This window comes from Vitis riparia, chromosome 12, assembly GCF_004353265.1.
Source record: "Vitis riparia cultivar Riparia Gloire de Montpellier isolate 1030 chromosome 12, EGFV_Vit.rip_1.0, whole genome shotgun sequence".
NCBI classification, from domain to species: Eukaryota; Viridiplantae; Streptophyta; class Magnoliopsida; order Vitales; family Vitaceae; genus Vitis; species Vitis riparia.
The window spans coordinates 5,116,017-5,133,930 of record NC_048442.1 but is presented as its reverse complement, the minus strand read 5'-3'; the positions used below and the strand labels follow the sequence as shown (position 1 = coordinate 5,133,930).

Here is a 17,914-nt window from a genome sequence, read left to right as displayed (position 1 = left end):
TGTGAGACTGAGGGAGTGTGAATAAAGAATTGTCCACTTTTCCTCTTTAGGTTCAATTGGATCACAGAGTGAATGTAAAAAAAGGAAGGCAATTTCCAGGATCCAAATTGAGCCTTTAGGTGTCTTAAGGTCCTGTTCATTCTCTTCAATTGTTCGAGAATTTTGAAGTCCCAGAACTCAGAAATTCATGGAATCTGGAATCTCAAGATTTGAGAGTTTACTGCTCTTTACTTCTTTGAGGACTTGAAACATTTACTTTCTGCAATTCAGATTATGTTGTTATTTTGATTTTTTTGGTTTCAAATACAATTTTTGCTTCTTGTTTTATTTTAGTTATTTCCTTGATCCAATTTTGAGCAGCTGAGTGATAAAAATAATCTGAAACATCATACTTTGCCATGAAAATTAGAAGGACATCCCTATGAATGAAGCACTGATCATAAATTAGATATGAAAAAATAATTTGTAGTGGCCAATGGAGGTATATAACATTGATCAAAATTAAATGCTAACCAAAATTCTATCACCCTTAATATTAGAACAAATTCCGAAGTCTCACTCTCTCCTCATGAAGATGTTTAAGTGACCAAGATTGCCTTAGTTTAAGATCGATGGTGAGAAGTGTTTCAGTCTTTGCTCATCATCAGCAAGGTTTTGCCACTACAATAAGATTAGTGCCGAGGTCTTCAAGCTTCTTAACTTTGGGTTGCATCATTATTCATCCTCTCTTCCACAATATACTTTTTTTTTGTTTTGTTTTTGATCAGAAACAAAACATATATATTAATAAGAAAAGAAACACGAGAAGGATGAGGAATCCTCCCCATGATGTACAAATCTGATCAAAAGAACTAAGTAAACCTCTAGTAACCAAGGAAGGCTATACAAGAGGTAAAAAAGCCTATACAAGTATAACGTCTCTTGACCCTATAAACCCAATCCTAGGTGTACATATCAAAAGTCAACTAAGCTAAATTACATCTCAAAGGATAGGGTTTAAAAATGTTTGTACAGTGAGCCTAAAAAGAAACATAGAAATGAAGTTGATCCCACATCATTACCGGTGTTTTCCAAATGTCCTCGAAAATCCTAGCATTCCTCTTTCTCTACGCAATCCATAACAGAGAGAGACACATGATTTTCCAAAGAGTTTTGCCTCTAATAGAATTCCCAAAACACGTGAAAGAAATCACCATCATATCGTAAATACTTTTCTTTTTTCTTAATTGAATCAAAGTTGAGACTTGAGATCATTAGATCATTAGACGTGGTTGTTTTAAGGTTCCAGTGAAATCAGTTTGATCAACTGGATGGTAAATGCTACATATTCTCATATAATTTTACTTCTGCATAGAATTTTTTCTTATAAAGTACAGTGAATCAGATTCATTTGTTTCCTTTTACCCATCAGTTATTTATATCTAGAAAATTCATATCATAAATCCCCTGTTAATTATAAAATAGTAAACTAAGGTGTCATTTGGATATACTTCTTGTTTTCTGTTTTAAAAACAGAAAATGATATAACTCCTATAAAAAATGCAGAAACTCTTTCAGGTTTACCTTAAAAAGGTAATGATATTTTAAAAGCTGTTTTAAAAAATTAAGGTATTAAAGAATATTTAATATTTCAAATTTGAACCATTTTAAAAGTATTTTTTAAGGACATAAGGTAAGTCCATATTTTTTATATAAGAATATAGAAGTTACTACTATTTTTCTATTTTTAAAAATAGGAAATAGAATGCATATCCAACTGAGCACTAAGTTACATATTTATTATATAAAGGAGCTGGATGCAGTTAAAAGAGAATATGGGCATCATCCTAATTTCAGTGCAAGGCTAAAGAAATTAAAGTGAAAACCTATGAAATAACACTAAGCATAAATTTAGAAAAAGAAAATGAAACTCAAAGCATGGTACTTTTTCAGTTAAATCTCTCTACTCCTCTTTGTCTGATGAAAATGCGAAGGCTTTTTTCCTTCAGGAATTGTTTGGAATCCTTGGGCTCCATAGAGACTCAACTTTTTTGCCTCATAAGCTGTGTGGGGAAGGATATTGAGGTTGGACTATGTAACAGCCAGGAAGAAGACACGGTATAGACTAAAAAATAGAGCTTTTATTTTTTTTTGATAGGCAAACACACAACAAAAATATATTAGAAAAGGGCGCCTTGAGGCTGACCCAAGCATATAGGATGTATACAAGAGGCGCCAATAGGCACAAAAAGAAAAAGAGATACAATACCAGCCCTCAACTAGCGCCTAGCCAATAAAAAAAATTGATCAAAGGAAGAGGACCCTCATTTACAACCGATTTAGTCCACAACCAAAGATTACAAACAAAAGAATTCTTCAACCTATGAATTGATAACTCTTTATAATCAAAAGCTATCCTGTTTCTTTCCTTCCAAACCGCCCAAAAAATGCACAAAGGGGCTGCGTTCCACACCTTCCTACGCTTCTTGCCCAACTTAAAGCCACACCAACCACTAAGAGTATCTCTAATCGAAGAAGGGAGGACCCAAGTAACACCAAACAGAGCAAACAATAACTCCCATAACCCTCTTGCCTTAGAGCACTGAATAAGAATATGATCAATTGACTCTTCTTCCATACTGCAAAGGAAGCATCTGTTAGCTAGAGACCGGCCCCTCTTTTTAAGTTGATCCAAGGTTAGCACCTTACCCCAATAAGCTTCCCAAGCAAAGAAGCTCACTTTGGTAGGCACACAAATACTCCAAATATTACTATAAGGGAACTGAACATCTCTTCTTGAAGCTAGCGAACTATAAAGGGACTTAACTGAGAAAATCCCATCTTTAGTCTCTTTCCACAGCATTCTATCTTCCAAAAGAGGATTAAGCCTCCTACCCCGGATTGTTAGAAGTAATCTCTCCACCCCTTCCACCTCCCAGTCATTAAAGGACCTAGAGAAGCTAGGATTCCAAACCCCTTCATCTCCCGAATGATCCCATAACTCCACTAGCCAAGCCTCTTTAAATGAAGCAAAGGCATACAACGAGGGAAACAAATTACTGAGAGAGAAATTCCCACACCAATTATCATTCCAAAATTTCACCCTTCTACCATTCCCCACAGAAAAGACAACTTTGTTTTGCAATAGAGCTCCTTCCTTCCTTATTTCCTTCCACAAGCCTACTCCAAACCCCTCCCTAACTTCTCTAGTATACCAGCCCCTTTCATCCTCCCCGAACTTCCTACTAATGACTTGCCTCCAAAGAGCCTCCTTTTCATTCGCAAACCGCCAGTTCCACTTGCATAAAAGGGCTCTATTGAGAGTAGACAAACTTCTAACTCCCAAGCCACCCTTCCTTATGTCCGAGCACACGGAATCCCAATTTACTAGATGAGGCTTCCTCTCCAAAGCTCCTTCTCCCCACAAAAAATCCCTTTGAATTTTTTCCAATCTTAAACTAACCACTCTTGGCATTCGAAGGAAAGACATCAAGTATATGGGCATACTTGACAAAGTACTACGAATTAGGGTAATTCTACCACCTTTGGAGATATAATTCCTTTTCCACAAGGCAAGCCTTCTCTGAAATCTCTCTTCCACCCCATCCCAAACAGCCACGGACTTGTGATTCGCCCCCAAAGGGATCCCCAAGTAAGAATTTGGCAGCCTTCCCACTTTACAACCAACCTCAAGAGCCAAAGCCTCCAAATTCTCTACTCTCCCAACCGGCAAAATCTCGCTCTTATCCAAATTAATCCTCAAACCTGATATGGCTTCAAACCACATCAACAACCAGCTTAAACGAACCATCTGATCTTGGGAAGCTTCACAAAAAACTAAAGTATCATCGGCGAACAGCAAATGAGTTACCATAGCCCCGTCTCCACTTCTTCCTTTTATCCTGCAGCCCGAAAGAAAACCCCCCCTCACTGCTCTAAGGATGAGCCTACTAAAAGCCTCCATCCCGATAACAAATAGGTAGGGAGAGAGAGGATCCCCCTGACGCAAACCCCTTGAACTATTGAAAAAACCGGTTGGAGTGCCATTGATCAAGACTGAAAACGTCGCTGTGGAGATACACCAGGAGATTCAGCCAGTCCACTTCTCCCCAAACCCCATTCTTTGCAATACCAATGGTAGAAAATTCCAATTCAAGTGATCGTACGCCTTCTCTATATCTAGCTTACACAACACCCCACTCTCATTTCTCTTCAGCAACAAGTCTATTGCCTCATTGGCAATTAGGACAGCATCCAGAATTTGTTTTCTTTCAACAAAGGCGTTTTGAGCTGAAGATACCACCTTTCCCACCACCTTCTTGATCCTGTTTGCTAGCACTTTTGCCAACAGTTTATACAATCCACCTATCAAGCTAATCGGTCTGAAATCTTTAAGGTCCTCCGCATCCGGTTTTTTAGGGATAAGGACCAGGAAAGTTGAATTCAGGCTCCTCACAAATCTGCCATGCTCGTGGAACTCCTTCATAAAGCCCATAACCTCATCTTTCACAAAATCCCAGCTGAACTGCCAAAAGCTGAGAGAAAAGCCGTCTCATAATCTCTACCAAAAGAACCTATCTCTTTATACCTAAGAGTCACTGACTCAACAAAAATAAAAGGAAAGCATAAATCACGGAATAAAATCAAATAAAATCAAGCAATTGCCAAACTTGGCTTATTCAGAAATACCTAAAATAACCAAAATAAAATCAAACTTGGCTTACTTGATTCTTGATTGTATCTCTCAAACCACTTATGAAGCAATTGCTGATTTTATTTTGGTTATTTTAGGTATTTCTAAATAAGCCAAGTTTGACAATTGCTTGATTTTGTTTGATTTTATTCTATGATTTATGCTTTCCTTTTATTTTTGCTGAGTCAATTTTTTTTTTTTGATAAGTAAGCACATATATTAACAGAAGGCAAAAAAGCTTGAAAGCATACAAGGAGTATACGAGGCGACTATGACCTCCCAACCAAAAAACAAAACACCCCAACCCCTAATTGGAGGCTAACCACTCCAAGAAACCTATTAAGGAGTTCAACTCCATACCAATGTACACTTTAGCCCAACCCCAAATATTACACACAAACGAAGTTTTTAACTTCTGAACTGCTAACACCCCCCTAAAAGCTAGCCTATTCCTCTCCTTCCAAATTGTCCAAAAAATGTACAGCGGAATGGACTTCTACAATTTTTTCCTTTTTTTCCCCACAAAAGAGCCCTTCCAGCTACATAGAACCTCCTTTACAGATTCTGGAAAGACCCACTGAACACCACACAACACAAGAATGATATCCCACAACCCTCTTACCACTGTACAATGAATTAAAATATGATTAATCGTTTCCTCTTCACACCCACACAAGAAACAACGGTTAGGAAATTGCCACCCTCTTCTCTGAAGCCTATCAAGAGTGAGGATTATTTTTGCTGAGTCAATGACTCTTAGGTATAAAGAGATTGGTTCTTTTGGTAAGGATTATGAGACGTTTATTCAATAAAAGTTCTATTTTTTAGTCTATACCATGTCTTCTTCTTCCTGACTGTTACAAACTAGCTCAAAAAAGGGGATAGATGATGCCAAATAGATGTTTTATGTATAAAAAAGTAGAAGAAATAGTTGATCACATCCTCCTTCACTGTTTGAAAGCAAAAACCTTGTGGCAACTGATTTACGCTCTATTTAGAATAGAGTGGGTAATGCACTTCTTAGTAAAGAATGCTGTAGTGAGTTGGCATGGATCCTTTGATGGGAGACAAAGGAAGAAAGCTTGGAGAGTTGCTCCCTTATGCCTATTTTGGACCATATGAAGGAGATAAATAGGTGAATGTTTGAGAATATTGAAAAAACGGGTTAAAAAATCAAACGATCATTTATGAATGGGTTAGAGAGTAAGTAGGAGATTGTCCTTTGTCCATGTTGGATTTTATTGATTGGTTGAGCTTTATGTAGTGTGTGGGAGTTGTTTTTCGTGTATTCCTCCATTTGGTATGGCCGTTTGGTGCCTTTGTTTACATCGTGTATTCTTTAGTGTGCTCTCTTGTTAGGTACTATTAATATAATGGATATTTGCCTATCAAAGAAAAAGAAAAGAAAAGAAAAAGAAAATCAACAAGAGATGAACCAACAAACGAGCGATGGTTATGGTGTTGGGTTATGGAAGGTTATAAGAAAATTGTGGGAGGTAGTAAATTGTAGAATATCTTTCTTTGTGGGCAACAAGAGAAGGGTAAAGTTTTGGAAGGATAAATGGTGTGACAACGAACCTTTAAGTGTTTCTTTTCCCTCCTTATTTACCTTAGCTAGTTCAAAGGAGGCTTAGGTGGTGGACTTTGGAAAGCAATTAGGAAGGAGTGGTGAAGAGGAGGGGGGTTGGTGCACTTGGGAAGTAAGTGGGAGATACGGTGTTGGGCTTTGGAAAGCAATTAGGAAGGAGTGGTTGTTTTTAAATGGAAGATTGGCCTACCATGTGGGTAGTGGGCAGAGAGTGAGATTCTGGACGGACAAGTGGTGTGGAGATGAGCCACTTTATGAGTCATTCCCCTCTTTATTTTCCATCTCTTTGTCTAAGAATGCTTGGGTTTCGGATGTTTGGAATCCCGTTGGTGATGGGGATGGCTGGACCCCTCTTTTCGTAAGGGCGTTTAATGATTGGGAGATCGAGTTGGTGGAGCATTTTTTGCAGAAGATCCAAGCCTTTCGGGTGCAAAGGGAGGAGGAAGATAGAGTATTCTGGACAACTTCAAAGTGTGGCGCTTTCTCAGTCAAGTCTCTTTATTCTATTTTGGAGCTCGGAGGTCCTTCTTTGTTCCCTTATGATAGTATTTGGAGGGTGAGAGTGCCTCCTAAGGTAGCATTCTTCGCTTGGGAGGCTTCCTGGGGTAAAGTCTTAACTTTGGAGCAACTTCAAAAGAGGGGGTTCTCTTTGGCAAACAGGTGTTTTCTTTGTCTATCTGAAGTAGAAACGGTGGATCACCTTTTACTTTATTGTTTTAAGACGCGGGTCTTGTGGAATCTTCTTTTCTCCCTCTTTGGTGTGACTTGGACTTTTTCGTGTATAGTGTAGGAAACTCTTCTTGGGTGGCATGGAGCGTTTGTGGGGAAAGTTCGTAAGAAGGCTTGGCAAATGACCCTCTTATGTATTTTTTGGTCAGTTTGGAAGGAAAGGAATTTTTTAGCTTTTGGGAATGGAGAACTTTCGCTTCAAAGATTGAAATATTCTTTTGTATGTAATCTTTGGTCTTAGGTCAGGGTTTCTTTAGTTTTAAGTCCTTCTTCTTTTGTAAGTTTTTTAGACTGGTTAGGCTCTAAGTAAGGGAAGGTGGTGTGTTGCTTTCCTTTCCCCCTTAGGAGTGTGTCTTTGGGCTTGTTTGTATACTCCCTGTATACTTAGAGGGCACTGTTTTTGGTGCTTCTTCTTTTCGTTTAATATACTTCCTTTTTATCTATCAAAAAAAAAAAAAAAAAAGGAGGCTTAGGTGATGGACTTGTGGTTTCATTCTAATGGAAGGGGTGTTTAGACTCCTAGATTCTCTAGGCGTTTAAATGATTGGGAGATTGAAATTGTGGAGTGCTTCTTGGCAAGGCTACAAGATAAGGTGGTAGTTGATGAAGGAGAGGATAAGGTGTGGTGGTTGGAGACAAGGAGTGAAACTTTCTTTGTTAAGTCCCTTTACTCTAGTCTTGAGATGGGGAGATCAGTGCCGTTCTCAGTAAGTACTAGGTGGAATGTTTGGGTTCCACCTAAGGTGAGTTTTTTTGCTTAGGAGGCGATTTAGGGAAAAACTTGGACTCTTGACTAGCTATAGTGGAGAGTTTGGTCATTGGCTAATAGATGTTTTTTGTGTTACACTCATGAGGAGTCAAATGACCACATCCTTCTGCATTGTAGCAAGGTGAGGTTGTTGTGGTAGCTTTTGTTATCTCTTTTTGGTATTTCATGGGTGGTTTACTCTTTAGTTGGAGAGACTTTGTTAGGTTGACATGACTCTTTTGTCAGAAGGAAGTGGGAAAAGGTTAGGGTAGTGGCTCTTTTATGCCTTTCTTGGATAATTTGAAAGGAGAGAAACAAAAGATCGTTTGAAAATGTGGATTTCTCTGATCAAAGACTAAAAGTCTTATTTTTATGTAGCTTGTTTTTTTAGACCAAACTTTTTATAGGAGAAAGATCAATGTCCTTATTTGATTTCATTGATTGGTTGAGTTTGGTTTGAGGGAGGGAGTGGTTTTTGTTTTCCCTTCCTTTTTTTTTGTGCCTTTTGGTAGTCGTTGTATACATCCTGTGTACTTTGGTGCGCCCCTTTTTGGCGCTTTTCAATACTATTGCTATTTACTTATTGGGACCACATTTCCTAGTGTTCGCCCTGACCAACTGGGTTACCCTAGTGGGTAATGTCATTAAAAGCCCTTCTATTCCTTTCAATAGTCCACAACAGGCATAAGAGAGAAGCCCTCCACGCTTTTTTCTCTTTTTTGCACACGAAAGAGCCATGTCAGCTCAACAAATCCCCTCTAATAGAGGAACACAACACCCACTGCACTCCAAAAAACAAGAGATGAACCTGGAAAATAATAAAGAAAGGAAAAAGGGAAAAGACTGTTCAGTAAAATGAGAAAAAAAGTTCAAAACATGTGCCAAAGGCGTTTAGTGATGAAACTATTAGATGAAGGCTGTAAACTTATAATACTAATATGCTGCGAACCGATAGTTGCACGACTAAAGTCCAACAGACAGATCTGAAAATTGATGAAGAAGAATGAAATATAAGAAGAAAGAAAGGGGTGGCTAGGCAGTGCATGTCAGGTTTGTTGCTACAAACTAAATAGGAGATTCTTTAAGAGAAGACAAAGGCAAGAGATATTCCAGTCTTTCCATTTTTTGAAATGACAAGAGGAGATGTGGGGATCTTAAATCCTTTGAATTTTGGGAATTAAAAATCTTGACCAAGAGCTGGGACTTAGAAACACTTATGAGAAGTCCTGACTCCTGGGACATGGTAAATCACACCCTTCAACATTACATTAAGCATTTGCAAAAATGCTGTGGTTTTAAAATACACCCCATCCATACTGGGTGTAATAAAATTTTGTTATGGAAAATGGTTAGAAGTTGTGTGTCTTGCTTAAGACTAAAAATATTTGTTTGTTCTAAAATAGTTTCATGTTATCACTAGATCACTGGTTCTGATATATCACCCCTATGTGCTAATCCCAGCTACAAGGGACATGTGCATGAGTCACATGAGAAAAGTTGTGGACTTGAAGTCTTGGAGCACCCTCTTTTCTACAAATGGCATGTGTTCTTGCATGTCATGATAACAACGCATGCACAGGCTTAGTGGGCTCCTGTTGGGAATATTCTTGGTTCTTTGAATAGTTATTAGCAAATAAATTTTGTCATTTGTTTTGGATGCCCTTTTTTGGGCCATTTCTGCAGTCTTTGGTTTTGTTCTGCAGAAGTTGTTCTCAGAGGTTAACTGTAATTGGAACTAACATATGAATTTTTTTCATCTACTATTTGGAAGTGCAGTTTAGTTTCTTTAAAAGAAATTCATCTTTTTCAAACCTGTAATAACTTCCACTTGTTTCCATTCTACAGTGAGTTACTAGCTAAAGAAAGGAAAGATCTATTTTGGCGGTTCATTGAGGTCTGGCTTAGTGCTGAGAAGGATGATGCTGATTCTTTTACAGCTAAAGATTGTCTTAAAAAAATTGTAAAATATGGACACTCTCTTTTAAGTGAATCGCTGGCATCATTGTTTGAATTTTCTCTTACTCTTAGATCAGCATCCCCAAGATTGGTGCTTTATCGGCAATTAGCAGAGGAATCTCTTTCGTCTTTTCCCCTGACAGATGAGAGTAACCCTAACAACATTGGTGGGGGAACTTCAGAGATAAATGAAAACATGGAAACTAAAAAATTAGATCCTTTCCTTGTTGGTGTAAACCCGAAAAGCCCTGGTGGAAAATGTTGTTGGGTGGATACTGGTGGGTCACTGTTCTTTGATGGGGCAGAATTGCTTTTATGGCTTCGCAGCCCTACTGAATCGTAGGTCCTACCCTATATTTTTCATGTAACCGTTTGATATCTTTCTTTTGAATCCTATAATTTTCATATGATGCTGTCTTATGTACATCTGTTTGTATATGCTTGTCTTTTCCTTGTTTTTGGTTGCCAGGGGTTCATTTCAGCCGCCTGAACTTTTTGATTTTGATCACATCCATTTTGGTTCAAGTGTTTCAAGCCCAGTTACGATTTTGTATGGAGCTCTGGGAACTGATTGCTTCAGGGAATTTCATGTCATCTTAGCAGAAGCTGCCAAAGAGGTTTGTATTAGTTTTTAACCTATCTATGTTATTTTCTAATCTTGTTTCATTCTGTGTTTCTAGGAATTAAATTAATTGATTTTTATGATATTATTTATCCCACTTTCTGAATTGGAATTACTTTCTGGGAATGTAAAAAGATAAATTGGGGGAGACTGGTTAATTCCATAACAAATGACAATAGACAAGTAATAGAACAAGGACGAGATATACAGTTTTGTAGACAAATGAGAGAATAAATACAGGATCACTATAATATAACATTTATAGATTGGTTAGGGTCCACCTCATGAAGGGGCCTTTGTTTTTGTTGCCCATTTTATTGTGTTTTACTTTTTGGCATCCTGTGTATACTACCTATGTATTTTGGTGCTCTTTTGCTAGGCACTGTTACTTGTCTATCAAAAAAAAAAAAAAAAGTGTAATAAAATTTCAATAGTCATATTACTGTTTCCACTTTTTACTCTACCTAACTGCTTGGTTACTATCAGGCATTTTAGAATTTGGGGCTTAACAAAGGACAGATCTTTCAGCTTTTAAATCCCCAATCATGGACAACAGTTGCCTTAAACCTGTAATCTCTCTACTTTCATCAGTGGAAAATATTTTTTACTGTTAATATATATTTTTTTTATAGGAAATGACAAAGGAATATATTGATAAAAAGGATGTACAAGAGAAGGATGAGGAATCCTCCCACCAAAGAAAAATAAAACTACAAGGAATCAAATACAAGAAAATACAAAGTAAAAACAAACAAACTCTCTAGGTTAGGCCAACCCATTGGGATTACACACCGCTAACCAATCAAGTTGTAACACGTTAAGGGGAATCCCCTTAAAAACCTTAGAACAAAAACCCCAAAGAGAAGCAAGGAAATGAATAGAATCCCAAAGGTTCTCTGAATTCCTTGCTTTATCCTCGAAAATCCTTGCATTTCTTTCCCGCCACACCACCCAAATTAAAGCGATGCACGCAGCTTGCCATAAAACAATCCCTCTCTTAGAAGATCCAAAACCGTTAAAATTGGTAGATAGCATGTCAAAGATGCTCCTTGAGGGAACCCAATCCGTCTTTGCTAACTGAAATAATTTGTGCCACAACCCTGTCGTCAAAGAGCAATGGAGAAAAAGATGATCTACTGTTCTCCATATTTCATGCACAACTTACAAATGTCGGGACTAGGTGCTTTGTAGGGTCTTCTCAACTATAGCAAGTCATTAGTATTTACTTTCTTGTGTACCACTAACCAGACAAGGGACTTGAGAATTCCAGACGAACTTAGTAGGGAAAACTGGAGGCAAACTAGAAAATTGGGATAAGGCAAGAAAGAAAGATTTGACCAATGATCCTATGTCCATCTAGGAAGAACTTCTTGAAGACTTTGAGGAAATAATTGTTCCCACTCATTAGAGTAAAGAAAATGATCTAATATTTGCATACGGGATACTCTTGCATGTTTGACCAAGTGAATGGTGTGCTCCTTAAAGGTGAATCTATCAATTCACATTCTCTTATAAAATCATCAAAGTCCTTCATGCTTGGGGTTAAACTAGAAGCTCCCAATTTTTTTGAACTTCTCCTTATGACATTGATATCGCCGCCCACACACCAACACGGGGAAGGAAGTCCAAAAATGTTTGAAATCTCCACCCAAAAATCCTTCCTAAGTACTGTGTTGTTTGGGCCATAAATTGCGGATAACCATAACAGTTCGCATCCATCCAATGTGAACTTGACTGAGACCGAAAAGGAGCCTATTACCACCTCCTCACTACGCAGTTTTTTAGAGTCCCAAATAATCAAAATCCCAACCAAAGCCCCGCACGTCGGAAGGGCTGCCCATTCCTTATTTCTAACTGTCCAAACACTACCCATGAACCTTCTATCACACTCCGCCTTTTTTGTTTCCTAAATCATCACTACATTTGGATTTTCTGATCTTAGAAAATCTTTAACCACCCTTCGCTTTTTCCTTGAACCCAAACCCCTGGTATTCCAACTAATTATCTTCATGGATTAAACTCACAGACCCTAATCCTCTAATCCAGTTCCAACAAGTCTAACAAACCTATGGAGCATATGCTCTTCCTCCTGGAATATACCTTAATATCCAGAGACTTTAAAACCTCACGAACTTTTGCCATTTTCCTGGTGGACAGTCCTTCGATTTGGAACACACCCAATGGGGAGCCCGCAGTAACACCCTGGCTAACTGTAACCAGGTTGGAGGCCTTATTAGGTGAAATTGGTTTAGGCAAAAATGGGTTAACACTCTCGGTCATCTGGTATGGATAAGCAGGCTGGATCACCTCCATTACAAGATTAGGGATGCCAACAGAAGATTGACTTACAGAACCATCGTCATCTTTTTTGGAAAAAAATTCAGAGTTGAGTCGATTTTCCATAGGAAACTGAGATCGAAAGGCTGAACTGGGAAGATTGGGAACAGAAGGACTCGGAAAGAAAGAAGTCAAACCATAAGAAGGGGGTATAGAAGACGAGGGTGACTGAATAGGTGAAGACGGGATTACCTCCAAATTTTCTACGACCAACAATCCACAATTCCCCATAAAGTTAAGCCCTTTACCTCTGATTTTAGGCGTAGAGGGCAAAACCATGACTGCTGGGCCATGAAGATTGGACCCCACTCGGCCCAAAAATCCTTCCCTGTCTTCGTCGGAGGAAAATTTGTTCAGAGCCACTTCGTTTCTTGAGGACGAAGCCCCTTTCCCCAAACAATTCTTCCGAAACCTTGGAAATCAACGAGAAAAGAGAGGACTTGCACTAGATCCTCGATCCGCCTGAAAATCGGCCCTGGGAGCCTCTTCCTTTGGGTCCTCTTCGCTTTCTGCTTGATTCTTCCCGTGCAATAGAGGCTCGCTGCGACACCGAAGACCTTGTTGGCTCTCAGAGCTTGGAGGAAAAAGGGTAGACCACAACTTCTTTGAACCAAACATCACCTTCTTCTTTGCGGAACTACTCGACTGAACCTCAAGAAATACAGAAGCTGTTTTCCCCTTTCCCGCTGTAGAAGGATCTTCTTCCTTTTGTAACGACACCACCGTCTCATTTGGGTTTTTTCCTCCTAGGCTTAGGCCCAACCCCGACTGGTCTTTGGAGTTGCAGCCCACTTTTGCATATTTTGGACCAGTCTTAGACAATGACTGGGCCGCCTTCCTCTCGTAGGCCCGATAGCCCTCAACAGCGGAGGCCTCGTCCCCTCTGGCTCTAACTCCTGCTTCCTCAGTCCCAACAAGCCTATTGTCTATTTTATTTGAATTCAAATTGGGCAACGATGGAATCTGACCACCCTTACCACGTGTCCCCTCTGAAAGAAATGCAACCATACCCCTTTCTTCCTCCTTCCCTTCCTCATTCTGCTATCTTCCCCGACACGGCATCTTTCCCCAGCCGTTGATCTTACTCTCTCCCCCTGCCTTCCTCCACCTGTCCCCGAATGAGATGCAATAGCCTCCCTAGTCGACTCACCCTTTACGCTACCTCTTCGACCATCTTCATTTCCGACCACTACGATGGAACCTGTAAACACCCAATCCCTGTCTGTCACCTCGATCAAAGCTGGGAGGACTGACCTATCCTTCATTGCAATTCTTACCCTCGCCTTGCTAAGATCGAACAGTTTCAACGTTCGCCAATCAATTTCAGTCACCGTCCCCCACTGCTCCACAATTTTCTTCAGGTGTACCTCAGACCATAGATGAAATGGCAACCCCCGTAATTCGATCCAGCCTCCTCTGAACTTCCTCTCTATTTTCGAATTTTCCTTCGGCGACCATCGTCGCAACTAGACCGTATTCCTTCCCTCAACCCTTAAATTCCTCAAATCTTGGAGAAAGAGAGCTTCCTCTGTTGTTTCAACGAAAAATACTCCTTTTCCACCTGAGATGGGTACAATCGTTACTATACCTTTCTTCCTTAAGCTTCTCGCCACCGCTTGGCCAACCTCAACCCATTTAATGCTATCATCATTGCGTTCACACACCATGGCTTGCACCCACCTCTCGACAGGAACAAGGCTCTTCCTTTTGGTCCTTCACCACTGACTACTTTCGTGAAGGACCGATGCAGAGGACCCATGTGATAGTGGGAAAATCTTTCCCCTCTATATTGCCTTCCTTATTCGATTGCATTCGAAGGGGGAACCACCAACATTGAAGACAACAGGCTTTTAATATTCTCCCATCCTCTGCCCTTCTCGTCCTCAGGAATAATCAGAAAAGAAGATTTTCTGTTGGTAGCAAACTCCGAGATCCTTATGAACCTTCCGTGGTTGTTGAAGCCAACTTCCATCAAGTGGACACAACATTTTCCCCTGAACTTTCTGTTGAATCCTAGGTGACTCTTCATTGCGATGGCTTTCGTCAAATGTTCGATCATCCATCCGACTGCATCCTTTTCAAAACCTTAGACAAAAACAGAGCCTTTACTGTGCTCTGTAATCAAGCACCAATTTCCTCCGTGCTCGCCTTCCAACCTAACCAAGAAAGTCTTCCTCTCCACAAAGACCTTCAACGTTCTTACCATGTCTTCTTTTGACGTTATCACCTGGCATTTCAGTCCCATTCTAGGCTAAGGAAATGAAAGGCTCAGGAGTCAAGCACTTCTATTTGAAGGAGGTTATAGAACATTGTGGTGCTGATCCCACTTTACTAAAAATATTGCATGTTCACTATGACACATAATATATTGATTTGTTAATTAAAAGGGAAATCTTTAAGCACAGCAGAAAAACATACTAGAGAGGAAGTTTCAATGAAACAATTTGGCTATGTGCTTTCTGATGATCGCTAATCCCTATACTCTAGGAGCTGCATATTCTCATTCAGTTTCTGCATTGTCTGGGAGCTAATTCAGCCTTATTTTGATCAACTTTTCAAGTTCTATGTACACTTTCCTCTACGACAGAGCTATTTTTTTTTTACCTATATTAAGGAGCTGTTTGAAGATCCACCCTAAAAGACTGGTAGCAATCAAAAGAATTCTGGAAATAACACTTCCATTTTTCTAGTCAATTTGGAAAGATTACCATTTATTCTCTCTTTTTTACTATGGATTATTTATAGCATTTGAAGTAACAATCTAGTCTTCAGGTTATTCTGTTTTAATTGTGCTGATAAATTTTGCTCAATCAATTTTCAGGGAAAAGTTAAATATGTTGTTAGACCTGTATTACCTTCTGGATGTGAAACAAAGATTGGCCATTGTGGTGTTGTTGGTACAAAAGATCCCTTAAACTTGGGTGGCTATGGTGTTGAACTTGCTTTGAAGAATATGGAATATAAGGCTATGGATGACAGTATGATAAAGAAAGGTTAGAGTGGTTGACTCATTCTGTATCTACTTTTTTTTCAGCTTATGCTTAAACTTTAAAAGCTAGACTTTGTGCTGTTTTCTGTGGCTACAATTTTATTGATTGGATTCCAAACCTAGCTGTTATTTTAAGCTTAATAGCTTAATCTTTTTTTTTTCTTTTTTTCTTCTTGGTTTGTCTTGTCGGTCTCTTATTTCTATTGGTTACTTGACATACTACATGAATACCTTTATTATTTTTTTGTGCTTGTCATTAGTGATGGATGGAATTCATTTCTAATTTTCTTATTCTTTGACCTGGTATCTTTATTTTTATATCATTTGCTTTTGCCCCCAAATATCTCATGCCTCTCTTTCACGGGCCTAATATATAATCATTTTGCTTGTAAGAGTTAAATGGTTTTGTCATCCTGTGGTTCTAAGCTGGTTTTACAGTGGCCTTGCAATCATATTTTACTTTTTATAGGATGAAGTGCATTTATCTCCTTTATGATTTGCAACAATTACTTCGTGTGTACTGTTTTCGCTGTTTCTAGTGTTTCTAATACATGCTCTTATTTACCTATCAAAAATGATTTTCAATAATTACAGGAAATAGCCTTTTTGTTTCTATAATTATAATTATCACCCCTCCAGTTACTGTTACTGTCACAGGTCTACCCTAACCATTAAGTCAGGTGATTGATGATGGTGACATCAGTAAAGCCCAATTTCAAGAGGAGTTTACTGTTGTTTGACCTATTGACCCAGCAAAAAAACTAATATATCTTTACTTTGCCTTCTTTTATTGGAAATAAGGGTATGTGGGTTTTTTCCTCATGTCAGCATGTTAAATATGGTTTTAAGAAAGTGTCTTTTGGAACAAAAAAGTTTAGTGATATCGGCAGCTTGACAATGAGGGGAGCCTGTGATAGTGTTAATAAAGTATAGGAAGGATAGTGGTTTTATCGAAATGTTATGGGGAGTTTTCTGCAGTCCAGAAACCTTTAGGGAGGTGAGTGTGATATTACCTTTTTAAGCCCTGCTTAGTGCTCCCATTTCTTGGTTAGCATTTATTACATTTTGTATTTATATGCAGTTTCATAACATTGTAAGAATGTTCTCAATGTTCTATTATGGAAGCCTCTTGGGAAATTATTTTATTTACTCTGACATAAGTTCATCATGGAAGTCAGTTAAGTCTTGCTGATAAAAGTTAAAGTTATGAAGGTCAGGGCTCTAAGGGCTCTATTCTTGAACTTGGTCCTATTTGTATTTGCATGTTTAGTACTTTGTTTTTAGATTTTGTTCTATCTTTCTAGTTAGTTGATTTCTTTTTCAGTTCTATTCATTTTTCAGTGGAGGATGCTTTCCTTAAAAATGTGAGGTTTGAGTTGCAGGTGTCACGTTAGAGGATCCTCGGACTGAAGATCTTAGCCAAGAAGTTAGAGGGTTCATATTCTCTAAAATTCTGGTTTGTTATCCTGAAAAGTCCCTTAAACTTTTGTTCAGTTTGTAATATAATATTACCTACTTCTACCTAAACCTCAAAAGTGGTGTGAAGCTACTTCATGGAGTTGTTTTTTTATGTGAGCCATTTCTTTGTTATATAATTTTTCTTTTTTAAATTTATTTTTTAGCTTTTATTTTATTAATAATTACTTTTGCATCTTCCTTCCTCTGACTGCTCAACATTAATAGAACACCAAACATATGAGAAGACGATATATCTAACATTGAAGTCCTGCTAGTCTGTAACTGAACCTTGCCTGGAAGGACCGTTAAGGGGATTAACAAAGGGGTGTAGGAACTCTAAACAATAACAAGTGAAGTAGCATATTGGAAATTATGAAAAATAAGGGAATTTACATCATGGACAAAAGCGAATTATCATATTAGCAAAGACGGTTTGGAAAGAGAGGAATAGGTTAGCTTTTAGGGGAGGGTCTTTAGCTATACAGAAGCTCAAAAATTCTTTTGTTTGTAATCTTTGGAGTTGTGCTTGGGTGTACATTGGTGGGGAGTCCTTGTCTCTCTTAGGCTTTTGGAGTGGCTAGCGTCCACTTAAGGGCTGGTGAGGGTGTTTGTTTTTTTGTGTTTTTTGGGTTAGGCTGCTGTGTATACTCCCTGTATGCCTTGTGGCTTTTTGCCTTTTAATCTATTGCTTGCTTATTTATAAAAAAAAAAAAAACAAAAGTTTATGTAAGGGAATTTACTAAGGGGGTGCTTTTTTTTTACTTAATTCTAAATAGAATTTAAAACTAAATAGTACTTAATAGTGTTAAACATTA

At 38.6% G+C, this 17,914-nt stretch overlaps 1 protein-coding gene across 1 annotated transcript in view; it reads left to right on the top strand.

Annotated features, from left to right (window-relative positions):
• LOC117927030 (UDP-glucose:glycoprotein glucosyltransferase) overlaps window positions 1-17,914 on the top strand; it is a 61,495-nt gene that overhangs the window by 977 nt on the left and 42,604 nt on the right. Inside the window, 4 exon segments of the mRNA XM_034846398.1 lie at window positions 9,583-10,032; window positions 10,163-10,310; window positions 15,474-15,645; window positions 17,024-17,097. Of these exon segments, the coding sequence (XP_034702289.1) occupies window positions 9,583-10,032; window positions 10,163-10,310; window positions 15,474-15,645; window positions 17,024-17,097 (844 nt within the window).